The 22070-nt window shown below is 45.6% G+C and overlaps 1 protein-coding gene across 1 annotated transcript in view; it reads right to left on the bottom strand.

Annotated features, from left to right (window-relative positions):
* Positions 1–11897: 11897 nt before the first annotated feature.
* Positions 11898–22070, bottom strand: part of LOC130131482 (fibroblast growth factor 14-like) — a 57656-nt gene continuing 47483 nt past the window's right edge. Inside the window, exons 4-5 of the mRNA XM_056301172.1 lie at positions 12355–12553; positions 11898–12046 (exon numbers count right to left, since the gene is read on the bottom strand). Coding sequence (XP_056157147.1) covers positions 11898–12046; positions 12355–12553 — 348 coding nt within the window. The remainder of the gene's footprint in view (positions 12047–12354; positions 12554–22070) is intronic.

The raw sequence follows: 22070 nt of genomic DNA on the forward strand, positions 1-22070 counted from the left end.
TTATGAGTCATGATGCTAAAGGCTCCCCTCTCACGTCAACATTAAAACCCAGCAAGGTGCCCTTCAGCCTCTTAAATCACCACCTCTCTCACGCTCTCCCTTCTTTCCCTCCTCTGCTTCGTTCTTCAGCCCTCTCTTTTGGCACCCTCTGTCTGTGATTGATTGCTTCGTGCGTGCTACTAGTTTAACTTTTCACATGGTTAGATGTGACAGCTTGGATGCGTGTGTGTGTGTGTGTGTGTGGTGTGCCAAAAGCCTGCACAGGTTTTCTGTCTCAAATGCGTGTTTGCTTGTTTGCTGAGTAGATGGGCAAATACAGTAATCTGCATGGACAACTGGCGACGAAGAACCCTTTGACGTTTATTGGTGAAATGAAGCAGTGGGTAGCTTAATAGTCCTCTGCAGGGCTGTGGTGTGTGTGTGATTTGGCAGGTTTCCTTCAGAGGAAGAGTTTATTATTGACTTCAGACTATAAAACGTCTCGCCACTGTTTGGCAGTGACAGGTGGCAAATAAGACCAAACAGCATGGGGGGCCTAAACTGTGAGATCTCTGCCAGAGAAACAGATTAAATGTGTCTATTGTGTGTGTGTATGTGTATGTGTACACCTTTTATTATGATGTATGATAAGCCTAGCCAAGGCGCTGCTACCTGCAGTACCGCCTCTATGCTACTTTTGTGTGTCTTTATCTTTATTTGCATAACAGTTACTAAGAACTATAAAAGCATCAAGGTTGAAGATGTCTTTTTGATCCTTATTCGATTTCTCTGGTGATTTACTCGTTCACAACCATGAGCCGTTCTGTCTTTCTTTCGCTCTTTCTGTCCCTTCCGTCATTCTGTTCTTTCTCTTTAATCACCCTCTCGCTCTCTCTCTCTTTCTCTCGCCCTCTCTCTCTCTCACTCTCTGTCCCTCTCTCTTTCTCTCCCTCCCTCTCTCTGTCTCTGTCTCTCTCTGTCTCTCACTCTCCCTTTCTATGACTCGCTCTCTCTCCCCGTCTGTCTCGCTCTCTTCCTCTCTTTGTCTCTCTCTCGCTTGCTCGCTCCCTCTCTCTCTCTCTCTCTCTCTCTCTCTCTCTCTCTCTCTCTCTCTTGTTTCCCACTTTCTGATCTCCCGTTGTTACCAACAGTCTTACCAAGAACTCTGGCCTTTAGATCAATAGTGATTCAGCACCGCGCCCATCCAGTTGCGGGGCCGGCGGCAACGCCTGTGCCGTGTTCTTGCGGTCGCCATGGCAACGGCCCGTACACACCGGATGCCGGTATACGTGCCTCGGCACACCGCCCTGATGGACGCAGCGACAGAACCCTGGACAGACAGGCCGAGAGGCATATAGTCAAGATAAAGAAGGGATAAAGGTAACGAACAGGTCGACTGACAGGAAGCCAAGTGGGGCAGAGGGAAGGTCAGATGGGAGTGATTGGGCATAACTGCTCTGTCCCGTCTATCTCTAATCCCACCACGTGATCCACATGCATCCACAGAGCAAGAAGAGCAAAGTGAGAGAAAAATCATTCTTATTGAAAGATTGGATATTCACACTCTTTCGTGACCAGTACTCCCAAGTGGACCAGAGTGATCTGAGTCCATTAGCTAAATATACCTTCATTTGTGGGTGACAGGTAGATAGATGCTTCAATTTCAGTACTGGGGAGTTGTGTAAAAACTTTTATTTTGCTTTCATGCAGTGTTGCAATGCCTGACTGCATGTCGGCAAACCGTTAAGGCGAATGATAAAATCAGTTTTTCACATTTTCTGATTAGCAGTAATGTCATCCATGACAGCTCTGAATACAGATCTGAGATGAGGTCTGGTCTTTTATCAGACAGGCTCTGGCCTGGAAGAGGCATAATTTGACTTCATCTTCTAATGCCTCTGGTGTCCTTTTGTCGCCTGACTACTGACAAGAGCCGTCTGGTACTGACAGCCTTTCTCTCTTCCTCTCCATCCAGCTATGACGCTTTCTCGGTTGCCATGGCAGCCAACAAGTATCTCTGGTGCCGGGCAGGGATGGGCTCTGATTGGTTGATCAGTATTCAGTTGGGGGTTTGTTTGTCTGGATGCTGCTCTGTCCTGCTTTGTGTGTATGTGCGAGTGTGTTTTTGTGCGTGCGTGTGTCCACATTTGATAATTCAGGCTTCCCTGTGTTGAACAATGTGCATTTTTTTAAGTAAATGGGCGTGCATATTTGTGCAAATTTGTGCGCGGACACATGCAGCTGTGTGAATGTGTGCTCATCCAGTCTTACTTATCACTTTCTTTTTTTCCCCTTGTCTGTCTTCACTTCCTCTGTTTGTCTTCTGTCTTGTGTTTCTCACTCTCCTTTGTTCTTACCAGCTCTCTCTTCTCTCCCTATCCTCCTCTGCAGGATTCAGGGAGGAGAGAGAGAGAGATGGATGGATGGAGGGTTAGTGAAGTAAAAGAGAGAGAGAGACGGATGGATGGAGGGTTAGTGAAGGAAAAGAGAGAGAGATGGATGATGGATGGACGGTTAGTGAAGGAAAAGAGAGGTGGATGGATGGATGGAGGGTTAGTGAAGGAAAAGAGAGAGCGTTGGATTGATGGAGGGTTAGTGAAGGAAAAGAGATGGATGGATTGATGGAGGGTTAGTGAAGGAAAAGAGAGCGAGATGGATGGATGGAGGGTTAGTGAAGGAAAAGTGAGAGGTGGATGGATGGATGAAGGGTTAGTGAAGGAAAAGCGAGAAGGAAGAGAAGTGGAGGAAAAAAAGGAGGTGGAGAGTGGTTGTTAGGTGAGGGGGAGAAGAAAAGAGAGGGGTGGGAGGAAGTAAAAGAGTGTGTGGCGGGGGAGAGCAAGACAGGAGGAGGAGGAGGAGAAGAGCAAAGGAGAGTGATGGAGCGAGGAGAGGAAATAGAAGGTGGAGGAGAAACTGATGGGGGTGGGGGGGGGGTGATAGCTTTGGTCTCTGCCCGCCTGATGAATATGACCCCAGCTCTGAGCTTTGACCTTCTTTTATGTCCGTGAGAAAGAACAGGCGACGAAAAGAGGACAGGGAGACCAAACCGGTGAGTAGCGAGAGAGAGAGAGAGAGAGAGAGAGAGAGAGAGAGAGAGAGAGAGAGAGAGAGAGAGAGAGAGAGAGAGAGAGAGAGAGAGAGACAAAGATGGTTGACATGAAGGGAGAAAGGAAAGCTGAGAGGTGGAGGGAGGGATTGATCTTTGCTTCTTACGGTGAGTGACAGCAGGAAGGTTGCTATAGCGTTGCTATAGCGACATAATGGAACCTCAAACTGCTTTACATAAGGGGCACAGTGGCTTGAAGTGGCTACGATTATGATCAAATCCATCTGTGACGTGTGTGTGTGTGTGTTTTGATCGCCTGTTAGCTTTGATGATAATAAGGGAGAGAGGAAAAAAGGGCGCTCAAGTGAGCTCTCAATACCACCTCAAACACCCGCTTCTGGCAGTAGCTCCACTGTGTGTTTTCGTGTGTGTGTGTGCGTGTGTGTGTGTGTGTGTGTGTGTGTGTGTGTGATAAGGACACAAACAGCAACTTGTTGCCGTTTTGCTGAAATTGATCAAAGACGGGGGGGAAATTGGATCAGTTTGTGCTCCGTTCGATAGCAAAATGGAAAAACTCAATTTGTTTTTCGGGATAATTGGCTTTCATTTATTAGGGAGGAGATAAGCGTCCAAATCTCTCATTTTCATTTGCGTCACTCCGGTGGAGTTGGTCCTGTCACTGTTTGTGTGTTTTATCATTCCACAGTATCTAGTTTTCCCTCCTTTTTTCCTCCTAACCCCCTTTATTTCTGCTATGCACGTGCACCCACACACACCATGTCTCCCTGTACTTGTGGGGACCCCTCATTGACCACATTCATCCCCTACCCCTTAACCCTAACCTTAACCATCATAACTACATGCATCACCTTAAACCTTACCCTAACCTTAACCTAATCCTAACCTTACCCTTACCCTAACCTTAGCCTAATCCTAATTCTAACCTTAATCCTAAACCCAGGTCCTAACCCTAAAATAGACCCTTTTCCTCAAGGTAGGTGGTTTCAGGTTTTTCTATCCTGATGGGGACATTTGGTCCCCATCAGGATAGAAAAACCTGGTATATACACACAGATACTACATGCACACAGACTGATATCAGTTTTGCATCACATCTAAAATCTATTAATTAGTTGCATGTTTGTTTTTTTTCCCAGAAGACCGCTGGACAAACACATCCGTCTGCATAATTCATTAGTTTTATCTGGAAACCAGCTCTGTGAGTGCGAGCCGGTGGGAATTCTTATGGATTAACAGCCTTCGCTCAATATTGAAATAGACGCACAACCCAATAACAAAAATGAACAATAGCAGAGGCAAACATTTCGATATCGATAATGCCTGTTCACAAATTCACCTGCAGATGTGTGTGAGGGCGGGAGAGGAGAAGTCCTTTGTGCTTTTATGCTCGCACAGTGACACAACTTAAAACGATAGTGACGCATCTATTAAACAATTATAGAAAAATAGTAATAAAATATAAAATAATAATATAAATATATAAAATATAAAAACACAAACCATAGACCTCAAAACAACACCGTATGAAGAAATAAGTGAACTGGCTGCACACACACGCACACACACCCCACAGTGTGGTTGAGGAAGGCTCTTGTGTTGGGGTACATGCATGCGGATGTGTGCTGGTTTGGTCGGTGCACGGGTATTGACTGGAACCTCACCACTGTGTCGCCACCGCCGACCCTTGAAACGTGGAAGTTTGCACAAGTGGCCCCGGAAGAGACGGGGGCATGTGGCATTTGAATGGGGACAATTAACCGCATTAGTGGAATTATGGTGTGGTATTGTCGACTCCTCTCCCTGCTTAAACACGGTGTTGTCCTTGAAGCGACGGCTGATTTACATGAATTTTACATATGCATAATTTAATTACAGACCCCTAATTAGTTGGCAGTTTGATCCATCATGTAGAGAAGGCCGGGGGATCTGTGTGTGTGTGTGTGTGTGTGTGTGTGTGTGTGTGTGTGTGTGTGTGTGTGTGTGTGTGTGTGTGAGAGAGTGAGGGGTGTGTCTCGGTCTCATTTTCCCTTCCTGTCAGATGGCCTGTTTCGATGCCAGTGTGTGGTCCCGTGTGTTTGTCTGTGTTTTAATATTTTATTATTTTGTATTTCAGTGTTGCGCTGTGAAGCACTTTGGACACAGGCGTGAAAGGGGTACAAGAAGGTACAAGTATCACTTGGTTATTTAAGCGTCCCCGTCTTCACATTTGTCAGAACAAGTCCCTGTCTCTCCCGTTGTCTTTCTTGCAGAGACACAGTGTGTTGTTAGCACACGGTTTCTGTCTTTTACCCTTTAAAATGTTTTTTACTTCCTTGTTTCGGCACCCCGTTGGACTCCAAACAGTGGATAGGTGTGTGTGTGTGTGTGTGTGTGTGTGCGTGCGTGCCTCTATGTGTGTGTGTGTGTGTGTGTGTGTGCATGCATGCATTTGTGTTCATTTGTGTGTGCATGCGTGTGTGTGCGTGCATGCATGCATGTGTGTGTTTGTGTGTACGTGCATGCATGTGTGTGTGTGTGTGTGTGTGTGTGTGTGTGTGTGTGTGTGAGAGAGAGAGAGAGAGAGAGAGATCCTGACAGGTTGGCAGCTGGATAATATCCAAGAGAGAGCTGATTTATATCTGTGAAAACCTGTGATCTGAATAAATAAGGAAGCCCCTGTTGAGGTATATTATACAGTGAATTCTTCAAGCAGTCACCATCAGTTTCACCACCTCTCCTTTCTATAAATCCTTTATTCAATTTCATCTTTTTTTCTGTGTGTATACAACGGACTGGACACAAACTGTACAGTGCAGACAAACTCTTTTTTGCATAATATGTATGTAAAGATAACTGTACATATGCTGACTGACAGAGTAATCATCTTTAAGGATAGCACCAGTACCATTTTGCTCTCGGGTCCACTGCAAACATCAGTTTACACGAGCGAGGAAACCATTGGTGGCAATGAAACGGGGCTGTAGATACACTCGACTGTCTGACGTTTACGCGTTGAGAGCTGATTATGGAGATGGGCCCTGACGTCGTCACACTTGCTGTATGTGCACGCTTTACCTGGACGTGGCGGCGTCTCTGCCCCCCCCCCTCCCCCGTGGCTGTATTTATTTAAATGTGTCTGCACCTAGTTTCCTGCATCGCTTCTCCGTCTTTAGACACTGCTTCTGTACACATCTCAGCTGGAGTATGTAGGATCAATGAAGGTATCAGGGTTTTGAACAGCACTAGTCTTCCTCCTCTGACTGGTTTTGATATTGATCAGACACACCCCCGACCCTATTTTGCACTTTATTTGGCTACCGATCATCCTTGATAATGCTATTGCACATGGTGTATTTCAAGTATGTGTTGAAAGTATGTGTAGATGCTGATTAATTCCCGCTCGGGATGAATAAATGTTAATGAATTGAATTGACTGTGATCCCAACGTATACTCGACCCCCATTTGCATGTATTTTTTTTAATCAGTGTTTGATTGAACTGTAAGCAGGGAGGAATGTTTTCATGAGTCCAGCCTGCCACTTAATGTGTCAAGGTGTGTTCAGATCATGAGCCAAGTGTAGCTGTAGCCATACTCACTGCAGTTAATTTTCTGTCTGTCATTTACAGACTCAGTCGTCCATCCATCCATCCATCCATCCATCCATCCATCCATCCATCCATCCATCCATCCATCCATCCATCCATCCATCCATCCATCCATCCATCCATCCATTATCCAAACCAGTTATCTTGCTCTCAGGGTTGCGGGGATGCTGGAGCCTATCCCAGCGGTCATTGGGCGGCAGGCAGGGAGACACCCTGGACAGGCCGCCAGGCCATCACAGGGCCCACACACACACACACACACACGCACCTAGGGACGATTTAGTGTGACCGCTTCACCTGACCTACATGTCTTTGGACTGTGGGAGGAAACCGGAGCACCCGGAGAAAACCCACGCAGACACGGGGAGAACATGCAAACTCCTCACCACACAGAGGATGGCCCGGGACAACCCTCATGGTTGGACTACCCCGGGGTTCGAACCCAGGACCTAATTGCTGTAAGGCGACTGCGCTAACCACTGTCGCCCATGCCGCCAGACTTGGTTGTCATGTTCAAAAAATAACTTGGCGACAAAATCCACGTATGTAAAAGAACAGACGCAGGGGCCGAAAATGTCAAATGTGCAGGGCCGAGGCATAAGGGAACTAAGCAGCTAAAGTGGTGCTGGCACGCCGGGGGGGGGGGGGCAAAAAAGGGGGCCCCAAAAAGGCCTGGTTCAGCCCTGCAAAAGCACTTGTTTGTGAGGGGTCGTTGATCTCTGTTGCACTTTGCTTGGCCTTCCCAATTACACAACTGCGGTGCCGAGAAGAGGCTCCTCGAGAGGGTTGATTCATTCTTCCCCTGCTTTTATGGTAGATTATATGAGCTGTGAGTTTCTGCAAGTTATTTATCTGATGCTGTTGGGTTCAGAAAGAGACTGACCTGGGTCTAGAAATGACACAGATGACAAAGATGATGTGTGTGTGTGTGTGTGTGTGTGTGTGTGTGTGCATTTGAAAGTGACCAGTGCCTCTCTTCCAATACAAACTAACGTTGGCCAGAAGCAATGTTCTACTGGTGCTATGCTTTGAAATGCTTGTTTTGATAACACATAAGCCTACATTACCACATGCATTATCCCATCTGCTTTCCTCTTTTTTAAAAACCATGCAACAAGTGGGAAACAAAGAGACAGAGAGAGATAGAGAGAGAGACAGACAGACAGAAAGAGAAAAAGAGGAGGTTCGGGAGAAGAAAGAGGCAGAGTGAGTACATGGTGGATAGATACTGTTCCTGGATGCATGATTACACAAACTGAGCATTGCAATAGCTTGTACAGTTAAGATGAACAGAGGATCAGGGATAAAAAAAAGAAGATGAGGTGTTTGTGTTTGTGTGTGCGTTTGTGTTCGTCATAAAGAGAGAGTTTGAGAGAGAGAGAGAGCTTGAGTCTTTGGAAATTAATGTTTGTCTGTTCAAAGAGAGAAGCTCACAGTATTTGCAGAACCAGATGCAGCTACAGTCTGAAGTCCTTTGTGTAAGCTATTGTGTCCTACATGGTATAATAGCAGCAAGAAAAAAAAGGAAAAAATCTACATTATGAGTACAGTGATAGCCATCATAGAGCTCCCCCATGCATGCATCATGCTTATATTTTGTACCATCACTGCAGAGGATACCAGGACCTATTTGTTTTCTATGTAGAACTTAAAACAGTAAAACTTGTTGTCTTGGGGAGGTGAAGCTACAGTATAGCAATGGTTCCCAGATGCATGCTTTCTAAGATGGCTTTGTTTTTACCCAACTCAAACACTGAAGTGACCCATCATTGCTGTTCGGGAAATTAAAATCTGGATTTTTGGATCCGCTTCTGATTGTTCTGCATTAGCATGAGTGCTAAATTTCAAATCAAATCAAATCAAATCAACCCTTCTCTACCTGCACTTAGAACAGGGATGGGCAGTCTTATCCAAAAAGGGCCGGTGTGGGTGCAGGTTTTTGTTCCAACCAAGCAATTACACACCTGTGTCTCCTAATCATGTTCCTTAGCAAAGACTCTTCTGGTTGATTAGTGGGATCAGGTGTGTAACTTCTGACTTAGAATAATGCTACATACCACATTATTGTTACCTTGGCACTTGTCTTACAACTTGTAAAAGTAAATTATTGTAGAGATAATGATGACAGTTTTTGCTTCTTCCAGTTGGGACAAGGAGCTGGAATCATCATCATTCAAAGACACTTTTCTACCAGTGTTAATGTGTCTTCGGTTGCTAGCCAGGAAGTTGAGCTACTTCAGTTAGCTTAACAGGAATCGTTTTTGATATTTTAGTCTTTGCTTCAGAGCTACAAGTATCTTAAGTTACCCTGACATCCTAGACTTCCTTGACCAGAGCCAAAGGAGAGTGGATGCCTGTGCAATTAGTCAAATGAGCCGGTTCATAGCATGATTTCAATGAAAAGCACTCCTGCAGCGGTGCATCCTTAACAACCGTACCCTCGATCCATACAACGGAGAATTGAGAATGTCGGCTCCTACCGGTTCCTTAGTTGTTCTCCAGATCAAAGAGGCTTTGCAGAAATACTCTGGGTTAGGATCAGACAGTCGAGGCACAGCAGTTTACTTTCGATAAAAAAATTAAAGAGACGCTTTACAAAAATTAAAAAGACGCTGACAGAACACGTAACGGTATCTTAAATACAGGCCTTTTTTTCATCATTTACTGACACAAGGTAACGGTGACATATCTCATTGCATGACACATCAAATGGTTGATAAACATTACATCCACATTTCCATGACGTGAGACAGGCAGAACAGCTATCTGGACTTTGCTTCTTCATGGTCAGTGTCCTCAGTGCCCTTGAGACCACGAGGGAACTGTTAATTACATGTTGTGTAATGCAGCATCAAGACTTTCAATTTCAAGATAGCTTTTGAGCACTTGGGAATCTGAAACAAAACCCCGCCCAAGCCCGGGAAGCCTGAACATGTAGCATTTAGCAACAAAGCTGCCTTAGCTAGCGCTCGCAGCCTGAGCTCAGCTAGACACCAATGCCACTTTTCAGCAATTGATTACCAGCGTTACAGTTTTAGTTCACGCCATTGTGAGTGTTACAGTTTGGGGCTTTTCTGTTTCACAACAAAAACCAGGAGGGGATGGTGAAGTACAGATGCTGCAGCTTAGCAGACATTTTTACAGCCAATCTAGCTAATATATCTCCTTGCTAATCTTGCCTACTTGCTAATCTTCTGAACCACCACGACAGGTTGTACTCTTTGGAAACATTAATTGTCCCAACTAAATGTTTGGTGTAGCTAAATGTCTAGTGTAGCTAGTGTGTAGCTAAGTGTCTAGTGTAGCGGGCAAAGTAAAACAAGGCGATAAGAATGAGAGTGTAGAAACCACTCGTGGTCCAGAGCAAATTGGTGTCTTGTTGACTGTCACAGTGAAAGGGCAAACAAACCTTCAAAGAGGGTTTGGGAATATTTTTGGTTTAATTTCACGCCATGGAATAAGTTTTACACGCTCCCACCATTTTGGGTTTTAATATGCTTTACAGCTCAATATTACATTGTACGACTGCGCTGGTTTTGGCTTGGCTGTTGAATGTCTTGAAACAATACAAACACAGAGACAACCAAGAACAGCAATGGTTTTTCAGACACTTCCATAGAAACTACATATTCATTCTTTTCTTTTTTTTTCTTCTAGTAGCCCTAATCTGATTTTGTTGACTAATTTGCAAACTAATGTACCATGATTTATTCTATTCTTAGTCCTGGAACCTGCTATCCATTAACCCCGCTTTGCATTGCAAGTGAGCAGTAAGGCATTGGAAATAAAATGCGTTTGAAAACAATGCTAACTTTGGATAGCAATAACTCCACATATTGCAATCCAAAGCTCGAAACTTTCCATGAAAGGACTATACGGTCCCGACGCAGCTTCTCAGAATGATCAGTCTGCAGCGTCTGCTACACTTTGCAACCAAAAGCTGCCAGGTTGCTTGGACAGCTTGCACGCCCCCCCCCCCATATACCCATGTCTCCATGTTGCTACAGATAGGGGAATGACAGTGAAATTGCTCTGGTCTCTGCACTTAACACAAAAATACAGCCAACCGCAACGGCTGCCCTCCCACCCGTGTATACCAGCTGCCCAACAGTCCCAAACAATTTGATGCCAAAAGACTTTAAATGGACAGCTCAGTCGATTTTCTTTCCCCCACTTTCAAGCTACAGTTCTGTCTGTGGTTTTGAAATTAAAGCACAAGTAAAGGGAGGCAGACTAAAGCAGCAAAAGATAAATGGAATGAGAGATAGAAAGAGAGAGAGAGAGAGAGAGAGAGAGAGAGAGAGAGGTAGAAACCAAAGGGATCTCCTCTTGTCTTGTGTCTGTATAACGATCTCTCCAGATCATCACTAAGTGCCTTGTTTATGTTAGAGTAGTAAACCATCAAACAAACTTATAATTAAGAATATAATATTGAAGAATTGATGAAAAGACAAACATGCTATAACATATGTGGTGATCAAACAGCATTAGTGTCAAACTCTCTTTTCTAGATTATAGTCCAGGGGGATAGGTCAAATTTGAATCTGTTATATATGTGGTTGAACTCAGGTCAGTTCAACCTGTGATTAGACTTCAGGGCATGTCTGTTTGCATGTACCCTACACTGCATCTTGGCTAAAATACATTCCACTGGAGACTTGCACACTCTCGGCATCGTTATCGGAAAAGTAGGGAATGTGTGGGTTTAAATTTGTTAACTTGTTGCTGCAACACCACAGAGATACATTTAAACATAGAGTAATAAAGAGAGAGGAACAGAGACCGAGTGGTGGAGTTTGTAGGTTGTGTGCATGTGTTTGCGTGTGTTTAATAATTGTGTTCAGTTGTGTGTAGCCATCAGCAAGCAAGGCTACCCGGCAAAGGAAAGGAAAGTCTACCTGGAGAGGAAAAACGGTGCCTCATTCTCACAGATTGTCACAGAAAAATATCAGTAAAGACTATTTGTCTGTTTGTTATTTAAAGGCATTCCTTTTCACGTAGCTAGGGGCCCCTACTGTCCCCGATCCAGTTTGTCTGTCCTCTTCCATTTTCTTCCTCCTCCTTCCCCTGTCCACCAATTGGAGCACTCGTTTTCTTGGGCCCTGCCCCGCTGTACCGGATCCGTCCAATCGGGAGAGAGGGGAGGTGGGACATAGCCCCACTGCTGACCAGTCAGAGCGAGAGTTTTGAGTGCAGCGGTGGGAGGAGTCTCTGACAACCTGGCCTTTTTGGACGGCCGGGAGAGGGGAGAGAGGAGGGGGCAGGGTTATGTCTCCTCCTTGTCTGGCTTGTTGATTGGCTTGCCGCCGTTCATGACCACTGGTTCGCTGGTTGTGCTTTTGGAAGGGGGGCCGCCGATGGATTTAGGGACTGCCTCCCCAACGTCGTGCAAAGAAGGCTCTCTGTACATTGCAACTAGAGGGGAGGCACGGAAAGGAGAGAGAGGGTGGGGGGTGCGAGGTGGGAGGAAAGCGAGAGAGGAAGAGGGAAGGCAAAATTGGGGCAGAAAAGTGGAATGAGGTTAATTTTGTGTGTGTGTGTGTGTGTGTGTGTGTGTGTGTGTGTGTGTGTGTGTGTGTGTGTGTGTGTGAGAGCATACATGTAGGCATGAGGTTTGTGTGAAAGAGTGTGTGTGAGTGATAATGAATGTGTGTATGCATGCGTGTAGGTGTGAGTGTGTGTGTGTGTGTGCACGTGCATGCCTGTGAGTTCATGTAAAGTACCTTCTATGGGTTTGGGCAGAAAGTGCGCTGCCGGTTTGGTCTTTTTCACCCTGTTGCCCTTCATTGCCTGACCTTCTTTGTTGAGGCCCAGAAACCAGGCCCTCCCCGACTCCTGCTGTCTGTAGAGCATCGAGCTGTAGATCACATAGTAGTTCTCAAACACGGACTCCTTAAACTTACACTCGGCAGTAAACAACTCCTGGAAGGGAAGGGAGAGAGAGCGATAAAGAGAGAGAGGCCGGCCACATGATTCGACAGTAGCGGTAAACATGTTGTGGTCCTTTGATAGCAACAGGTGTCATTCGTAGCTAGAACAGCTTTTAACTGGTGGTGCTAGTCAGAAGACTATCTTAATGTTGTCATGGCATCCACTTGGACTGAAAACCAACCGCAAATAAAGACAAGACCAGGGGGGAAAAAATTCCTGTTTTTATTCCGATGACAGGTAGCCTGTACAGATCCGGCCCTCCTGCCTGTGTAAAACTGCCGCTATTCATCAAAACCGTTTCCATGGGAGCCAATACCTCCCACTAAGTGCTTCTGAGAAGAGCTGCAAGGTGTCATAACACTTCTTATCGAGAAAAAAAAAAAGAGAGGGAGAGAGAGAGGAGCTGCTCTCTGACGGCCGCTAGCACTACCCGGAGACAGCTACCGCAGAAATGGCCTGAGATGAAACAGGTCCCCTTATGGCCCTGGGTCCTGAAAATAAAAAAATAAAAACATACACACGAAAGAGGGAAACAAACAAGATGGGTGATGGGGGGGGTGTTATCTGGGGACTTGTGCGAGTGGTCTTGCAGAATGCACTGCGATAACATACGGAGAGGGTGGTTAGCTCACAAGAGGCTTGCATAAAACATATGGGGCAATTTACAACTTCAAGGTTAATATCGAGCACTTTCGAAATACAGCAGTACCAATGCTGTTGTACAACTGCAGCAGCACAACTTGTCCTAAACTCCCTCAAGACCCCCCTTGGTCCTGCTGGTTTTCTATTCTGACAGGTGTGTAAATATATTCACTCGTATCAGGCGCTCCACCTGACAGAATATAAACAACCAGGCAGAACAGGAAACCAGCAGCGCCGCTGGTACCCGAGGACCGGATCGAAAATCACCACTTCAGACAACAAGTTGCAATTCGTGCACAGTGTTCCTCAGGTGGCTCTTCTCCTTGATATCTGTCTATCTATAAAGCGATTTGGCTCTGGCGGTTCCTGCGTTCCGGGCGAAAGGCGATGATGTCATTGTCTAGACCTTCCTGTTATCAGTTCTAGGTCCTCTCCCGAAGCCCGAGCCGCATTGTCATTCTGCTCAGGTCTGCTGGTCCAAGTCCCATAGCAACATGGGGAGGGGAAGCGACACTGGCTCTCTTCTCGCACGTTGATCTGGTCTCCGTAGCTGTGGCAACCAGCCGGCGCTGGGAGGGTGGGGGTGTGTGCTGCAAGTGAGGTGTGTGTGTGCGTGTGAGTGGGGGGGGGGTGCAGTACACAAGGGATCAAACATGGCTGAGAGACACATGCACGCACACGCGGTGACACATGGACACCGTATGACTCCAATACACTCTCATGGGGTGTGTGTGTGTGTGTGTGTGTGTGTGTGTGTGTGTGTGTGGATGCTAGGTGCGATAAGCAAAAGAGAGTGATTGAAGATAGCTGATTACAGTTACACATACACAAGTGTACTTATACACACACACACACACACACATCTCCAATTGTGCTGGGAGCTACTGAAATGATTGGATGGCAACAAATCCCCATTGTGGACAAGTGACAATGAATATTTGATTTGTTTGTCAATAATGTCACACATTCATCAGCCCGGTGCTGTAATTCCTCTGTGTTAAAAACATGATTTAACTCCTGGTTTGCAGTACATAGTGGTAATGTGTCTGAAGTTTGCGTGGATGATGATTATTTTTTTCCGCCTGCAAATGAAATAACTAAAGGGAATGTATTTTGCGTTGGAGCCAGGCTTATTAAAACTTTTGAGTCATTTGAGTGATGTTGTGAAATCCACCAGACATAATATGTGGGAGTGAGTGAGCCTGACTGAAAACCAACTCGTAGACTCGGTTTCCTCTTTTTCTACTTTGAAGCCACAATCCTGAACACTTCCATGCAAGCATAGCTAATCCACGAATCTCCGAGTCACGAACGCTTTTCCATGCTTTTGTTCACTTTATTGCAAAGGTCGTTATTTTATTTTATTTTTTTTGTTGATGATCGGAGTGGATTCGACGCCTTACGAAACAAGTCAATAAATCGACATAATAACTTGAAACTACTTTGACCAGACTGCTTGCTATAGAGTTAGCTTGCTAACATCAGCCTACAAATCCTGTGCATTCATCTGGAACGGGATCGAGGGCCGCAGGCGTGACCACAATCCATCCATCCATCCATTATCCAAACCACTTATCCTGCTGTCAGGGTCGCGGGGGATGCTGGAGCCTATCCCAGTGGTCATTGGGCGGCAGGCGGGGAGACACCCTGGACAGGCCGCCGGGCCATCACAGGGCCGACACCCACACATCCGCAGAATGCATTAATTGACCAGACAGAATTGAGTCAACGTAGCCGTGTACTGAACACTGACGAGCCGTGGTTAAAGGAACACTCCGGAATATTGTGGCATCAACGCAGAGACACCAGGCGACAGGGTGGGCAGCTTCTCCAGAAATACATTAAATTATGAACATCCCCAAAACGGAGACCAAGCAGTGATATGGTTATGAGAAAGAAACAAAGAAGGTCGGTAGGTGGGAAGGAATCACACCAGGAAAAAGGCTGTCAGGCTCGGCTTTGCTCCCCTTCGTCGTTTTCAAATGCGGACCACCCGGCATGACTAAGATGCATGAGATGCATCCACGTGGCAGCTGGAGCTGCTAAGCTGTGAAAATAAATGTTTCGTGTTAAGAATCCTAAAGCCTTCCAACAAGGATCATCACTCCATCCCGCCTGTCTCTCTGTCTCTCTGTCTGTCTGTTTATCCATCTATCGGCCTGTCTCCGTCTTCTCGCTTCCCTAGCTGTCTGTCGGTCTGTCTCTGTCTCTCCATCTGTCCGTTTGTCTCAGGACTAGTTCTAAGAAACCTCGATAGCAGATGTGCAGGTTTACCAGCCGGCGATGAAAAGAAAACGGATAGAAATAAAGAAAATGGGAAAGGAGAGAAGGGGAAAAAAGCAAAGGGAATCTTAAAGGGTGCGTGACCGAGAGGAGATGAGAGGAAGACTCCTCAAGGGAGAAATACAGCTCTCCCTATTTGTCTCGCTCTCTGTTCCTCCTTTCTTCTGTTTCTCCTCTCTCTATCTCGTCCTGTCTTTCGAGATGCAGTGACAATGAACAGGTGCACAGTCTGCACACTTATGTGCATGTACACACACATACACACACACACACACACTTTCTTTAGCCTGCTCTGACACTTTCATGCACAATTAGGCACGGCTATCTGTGAGTTAGAAGTCAGCTAATAGTGGCCATTTGATATACAGTATGTGTGTGTGCGTGTGTGCATGGTGGTGATGGGGGGGGGGACTTAATCTTGAGACGTAACAAAAGCAATAAATGTAAAAATTGATTTTGAATAAATAGCTGAAATTGCTGACATGGAGGATACTGTAGGGAATCCAGGGGGCAGCCAGGAAGTGAACCCGGGTCGCCCACACCACGGGCAACTGCGCTAACCACTCAGCTATAGGGTCGGAACCGTTGGACATGGGCTCGCGAGTCTAGTCGTCCGTGGTCATTGCAGTACTTTAGCGTACATCCAATAAAACTGTGGTCGTGGGATCAGAGGATGTCCTGTTCGGTAATCTCCTTTCAGACATCCGGATTGGGAAATTCTGCACCCGAAATTTTTTGAAACTGACGTTTCGAAGACTATGCCCACTTTCTTTAGTGAATGGCCAGGTGTGCGTAGGTGTGTAAACTCTATTCTGTTCTTTCTGTAAAACTACTTCCACCATTCACCATGAACACCGTCGAGTAAAAAACCCTCAGTGTTCACCTTCATCCATCCATCCATTTTCATCCATCCATTATCCAACCCGCTTATCCTGCTCTCAGGGTCGCATGGATGCTGGAGCCTAGCACCTTCACCTACATTTTTTTGTCTGACTCTTCGCGTTTTAATTACAAAGACTTCCTGTTTGTAGTCCCGCCCCTCTCTGTGACGGACAGCTTCTCACCCCGCCTTCGAGTTTAGCTAGTTTGGAAAAGGAAGGAAAGCTATGATGAAATAGTTTGTTTGAAGCATGAAGAAACTTTAAAGCTGGCGAGGAATTTGTTCCTCCATAGCAGATTATGTAAGTTAACGACACAACCCTGGAATAAGTTCAGAGATTTTAAAAAGCGTGTCATGTGATGCTTATTCCCCGCTCTGGCTTTCTGCTGTTTTGTCAACAGATTAGAAATAGTGTTTGTCACAGTTTGTGTTCCACAATAAAGAGGCGCGAGCCAACATCTGAAGGACATCGATCTGAATTTCATGTTCGAGCCATTTACCATGCTCCGAATCGCCAGCCCATCAGGCTTATCAACCGACTGAGTTTGCGGTATTTACTGATGGCCACAAATCACGAACCCTTGTTGTTCCAAACAGACATTGTTATTTTCAGCAACCCTAAGCACATCACACTTCACTTGCCTCTGTTTACGGAGTAAGAGCATGTCTTCTTCTCTCTGCAGTTTTTACTGCTCACCCCAGCCTGGAGTCTAGTGATACTGACAAGAAAGTACAGGTTTGTGCGCTCGAGGAAATAAAGATATTAGGAGCGGCATGACTCAGGGGCCAGAGCGGGTCGTCTAGTAATCGGAAGGTCGCTCGTTCGATCCCGGGCTCCCCCAGAGAGCCTGTCCTCGAGCAACACACTGAACCCCTAACTGCTCCTGATGAGCAGGTTGCCACCTTGCGTGGCAGCCTCCACCAATGGTGTATGAATGTGTGTGTGAATGGGTGAATGTGAGGCATACACTGTAAAGCACTTTGAGGTAGACTAGATAAGCGCTATATAAATGCAGTCCATTTACCATTTTAGATATGGATCACACTTGGGGGGGGGGGGTCATCCTGATACATGTATATGTAAATTGCAAATGTAAATATGTACACACACACACACTGTCGAATTATGTTGTTCAGATGAAGGGATTTTAGGCTCATGTTCACATCTCAGTTCATTACATAGAGACATTTATGCAACAGAACCTGCAGTTTAATTATTGCTGTCAAAGTTAACTTTGGTTTGAACGGCGGGCAAGCCCCACAAATGCCAGAATCGAGCTATTAAATAAAAACCATCTGTATTGTCTACAAAGCTAGCAGTACGTTTTACTTGTGCACAGTATGTATATATCTTTTTCATCATTACTACTTATTTGGTGACTCTCCATATGTGCTCAATGGTTCAGTCTCTTTCTCCACCCTGTGCAAAGTCCTTGAACTCACCAACTCTTCTAATCGCTCCGGTTAAAGATGCAATATTCAGCTGTGACTTTTTTTGAAAAATTAATACAGCACTTGAAATGGTTTCGCTTGGCATTTACAAAATTGTAAAAAAAAAAAGTATTACAAAGAATTATAATTTCACTGTTTGTTTTTTTTTTCATTTTGAATATCAAAAGGGCAAAAATAGAGCCTAAAATATGATTTCCCCATACTGAATAGTGGAATGGTGTTGGCTGTGCGCCTATGCTTATGGATTTTTTTTTTTTATGTTAACAGTCTTTCTGCATGCGCCTCTGTAAATTTATATGAGTGTGCGCGTGTCACTCAGCTAGCAGGCGTGTTTGTTTCCAACACCAGTTATTATCACAGCGCTAATTACCCCGAGGAATTGTGGGTAAACAAACAAAACACTCTAAAGAAAGGAAGCAGCGAGAGATTAGGAGTGGTGGGGGTGTGTGTGTGTGGGTGGGGTCCTCGCTCCAACGATTGAAGCGAAGCCTGACACAGGGTTCCGCTGTCACGTGTCATGTGACCAACACATGGGTCCGGTGTCACGTGACTCGGCACGGTCTTCTGCTGTCTCCTCTGTAGCCCGTTTACCTTCTGCTCGTCGGTTGTCAAAGCCACACAAGGCAGAGGTACAAGGAAAATATACTTTCTCATAGATGAGTGATAGCTGACTCTGTTATCCCGAACAAATTGTGACAAGAGTTCAGCTTCAGAAGCAAGGGACTCAGTCGCTACTTTCCCCAATGACGCCATTTTTATTAATGAACTATAAGCTAAGTGAAATTGCCAAATGGACACTACTTAAATATCGCAAAAAAAAAAGTTTTAATGCGTGTTTCGGTGGAGGTGATGTGTCGGCACAGATTTATGGGCAAGGAAGTTTAAAATTTCTCCAGTCAGTTTCAGTGAGTTCGGTTGGGGTTGGTTTGGGAGACGAGTGGGCATGTTGAGCTTTTTGCATGTACAACGATTTTCCACAACATTCCACTCAGCAGTCAGCATTTCGGTAGTGCTGTAGTGCGTTTACACACCATTTGTAGTAGTCGAGGCAGACCGGCTGAATCATCTTCTAGGCCTCGCCGTGCAAAGCATCGTTGCCGGAGCAGCCCGGCCTACGTGGAGTTGGTGTGCAGCGAGTGAGGCAAAACGCACAAACGACTCAAATCCATTTAACAATGTCAGGGGAGGCATCCCATGACACCTTTGCTAATGATTATATGTGGTTCTGTAGAAACGGCGGAGACGTTATCACAGACGATAACATCTATTCCCACCGTCCCTCACCCACATCTATGATTATGGCTCAGTGAGCAGGATGTCTGTCCCTCCATGCTTGAATGGTCATGGTGTTTATATGTTTGTATTTATGTGTATCTCGACACACCTGGCACACACTCATTCTCTCCATATTTTATTTTCTTATCTTCTTGGATGTTGGATAGGACTCTCTCTCTCTCTCTCGCTCGCTCTCTCCCCATATTAAGGTGGTGTCTGTGTGGGTGGCATCAGTGGCATTCCTCCCGGGCATTGTACCCTTTGGAGTGCCAATGGAAATACACAACCAAACAAACCCACAGACACGCACACATGCACGCGCAGCTACGCCTTTTGAATATGTCCTGAGCAAGAAAACAGATGCTATGACTCAGATATGATACAAAGGATTCAGAAGCGGACAAGGCGGACAGAAGACATTGACGACCGTTGAGGGGACAGCGGCGGGAAGGACGGAGATGGAGCAAAGGGAGAGATGGGGGGGGGGGTGCGCGGCACTGACATAGACAACAGAGAACGAGAGAGAGACGGGGATGGACCTGTGATCCAGCCTTGTGTTTGGGTGTCTTTTTTTAAATGGCATGACTCACACAAACAGAGAAAAGAGATCATCACCGCCACACCTGAGCTGGTGCACAATTCAGCTTTCTCTGCGGACTGGAAACACATCAGAATTCAGTCCTGTTGATGATATTTCCTCGTTTTGCTTATTTGAAAATTGTAAACCTATATTTTGAGCACCAAATTTCCTGCATGCATCAGGATTTAAAGATGTATTTGCCGGGTGGGAGGAACACTAGATTAAACACAGCCTTCATTTTGATTGGCTCTTAAAGTGAGATATTTGCGAGCAGTAATCTGTATCAGCAGTAATCACTCAGCTCCACACGAGTCCCCGTAAAACCCTCAAGGAAAGCGCAATCACGCTATGCTTCTTCCTAGTTATCTCTATCTTTTTCTCCTACAACTTCTTCTTGTCTTGTCATGACTGCTGGGATAGGCTCCAGCATCCTGCGACCCCAGTTGGGATAAGCGGCTTGGATAATGGAATGGAATTTCTTCTTGCCCCCATCTTCTCCGGCTTACAATTTATTATTATGTGTTTTGTGAAGCCTCATGTCATGAACGTTCCCCTTGTACATATACACGGATGAGCCAAAACATTTTGACCACTCACAGGCGAACCAAATAACGTCGATCATCTCCAAACAGGGGACACATGTCAAGGACTGGGGCGTTTACATGGTAAGCAAGCGATCAGTTCTCGTTGTCAACGTGTTGGATGCAGGCGAAATGGGCAGGAGTAAAGACCGGAGTGACTTTGTCAAGGGCTAAATTGTTATGGCCAGAAGACTGGGTCAGAGCATCTCTGAAACGGCAGGGCTTGTGGGGTGCTGCTGGTCAGCAGTGGTGAGTACCTACTGACAGTGGTCCCAGGAGGGACAAACCACAAACCGGCGACAAGTCACAGAAAATTTTAATGATGGTTACGGGAGGACTGTGTCACAACACACTGTTGCATCGCAACCGTATGGGGCTGCGTAGCTGCAGACCGGTCAAAGTGCCCATGATGACCCCTATACACCATCAAAAGTGCCTACAATGGGCATGCAAGCGTCAGAACTGGACCTTGGAGCAGTGGAAGAAGGTCAGCTGGTCTGATAGATCCCGTTTTCTTTTAGATCACGTGGATGGCCATGTACGTGTTCGCCGTTTACCTGGGGAAGTGGTGGCACCATGATGCACTGTGGGAAGAAGGCAAGCTAGTGGAGGGAGTGATGCTCTGGGCAATGTTCTGCTGGGAAACCCCGGGTCCGGCCATTCATGTGGACCTCAATTTTGACACATGCCACCTTCCTAAACATGGTTGCAGACCAGGTACACCCCTTCATGGCAACGGTATTCCCTGATGGCAGTGGCCTCCTTCAGCAGGATAATTCGCCCTGCCACACTGCACACAATGGGCCTCATGACATGCATGGATGTTTTCTTATTTCTCTTATATTTGTTCTTGCACAAAGCAATAAGAGGAAGATAAGAAAATCCTGCGTGGGATTCATGAAACGTGCACACCAGCCAGTTTTGTTCATACCCACCCGAGTATGTTGATGAATCTCATTTGATCTGAAATTGGATGCGTGTGCCAGGCGTTTTGTAATTAGCATAAGGAAACGCCCCTGTAAACCTATGTAAGGGCAGCAGACTTTAAGTGCCATGTGCAAACCAACAAGCCGCTGCAATTTGACAGGTAACGGACAGACGAAAGAAGGAAAGAAAGAAAAAAAAGGAGACAAATATAACTTTGCTTATCTTTTCTTTTTTTGTGTGTAAAACACTTAAGGTAAGGAACTTTTCCCCAATGGTCTTAAACAAAAACAACATTTAAGATGTGCAAATCTTAAAATGTATAAAAATATATAGAATATATAAAATATTCAATGTTAAATTAACGTGCAATATGAGGAATGGTACCTCCTTCCATTAAATGATGCAGGAGGCTTTTCGTGTTCTTCTGCTCCTCTGCTAGCCATAACTGCCACTGTCCTTTTTGCAACGCGAGTATTGATTGGTTGGGATTCAACATGCCCTCTCGTCACGTGAACACACAACAGCTTTTTTTTTTTTTTTGCATAATCAACCAATCATTGTACTGCAGTGTAAAACACACCACGCATCTGTAGCAGTAAAAGCGTATTTCACTATGACAGCTAAATTTTGCAATTAATCCGCGGTTCACATGCGTGCCGAAACACGGGGTGACGATCCGTACAGATTGACTACATTCCACTACACTACTATTTTTCATCATCATGCAACTTGGCTTTTGTGCGTATTGGCTTGCGTGTGGCCTAGGGCGCTCTTAAATTGTGATCTTACCTAAGAACAAGCAGGAAGTATGCATGGTTTAAGATCAAAGCTGTGCGTATGCACGATTCCTGCGCGAGACCCATTGTTCAGGAATGGTTTGAGGAACAC

This window comes from Lampris incognitus, chromosome 21, assembly GCF_029633865.1.
Source record: "Lampris incognitus isolate fLamInc1 chromosome 21, fLamInc1.hap2, whole genome shotgun sequence".
In the NCBI taxonomy this organism is placed as follows: Eukaryota; Metazoa; Chordata; class Actinopteri; order Lampriformes; family Lampridae; genus Lampris; species Lampris incognitus.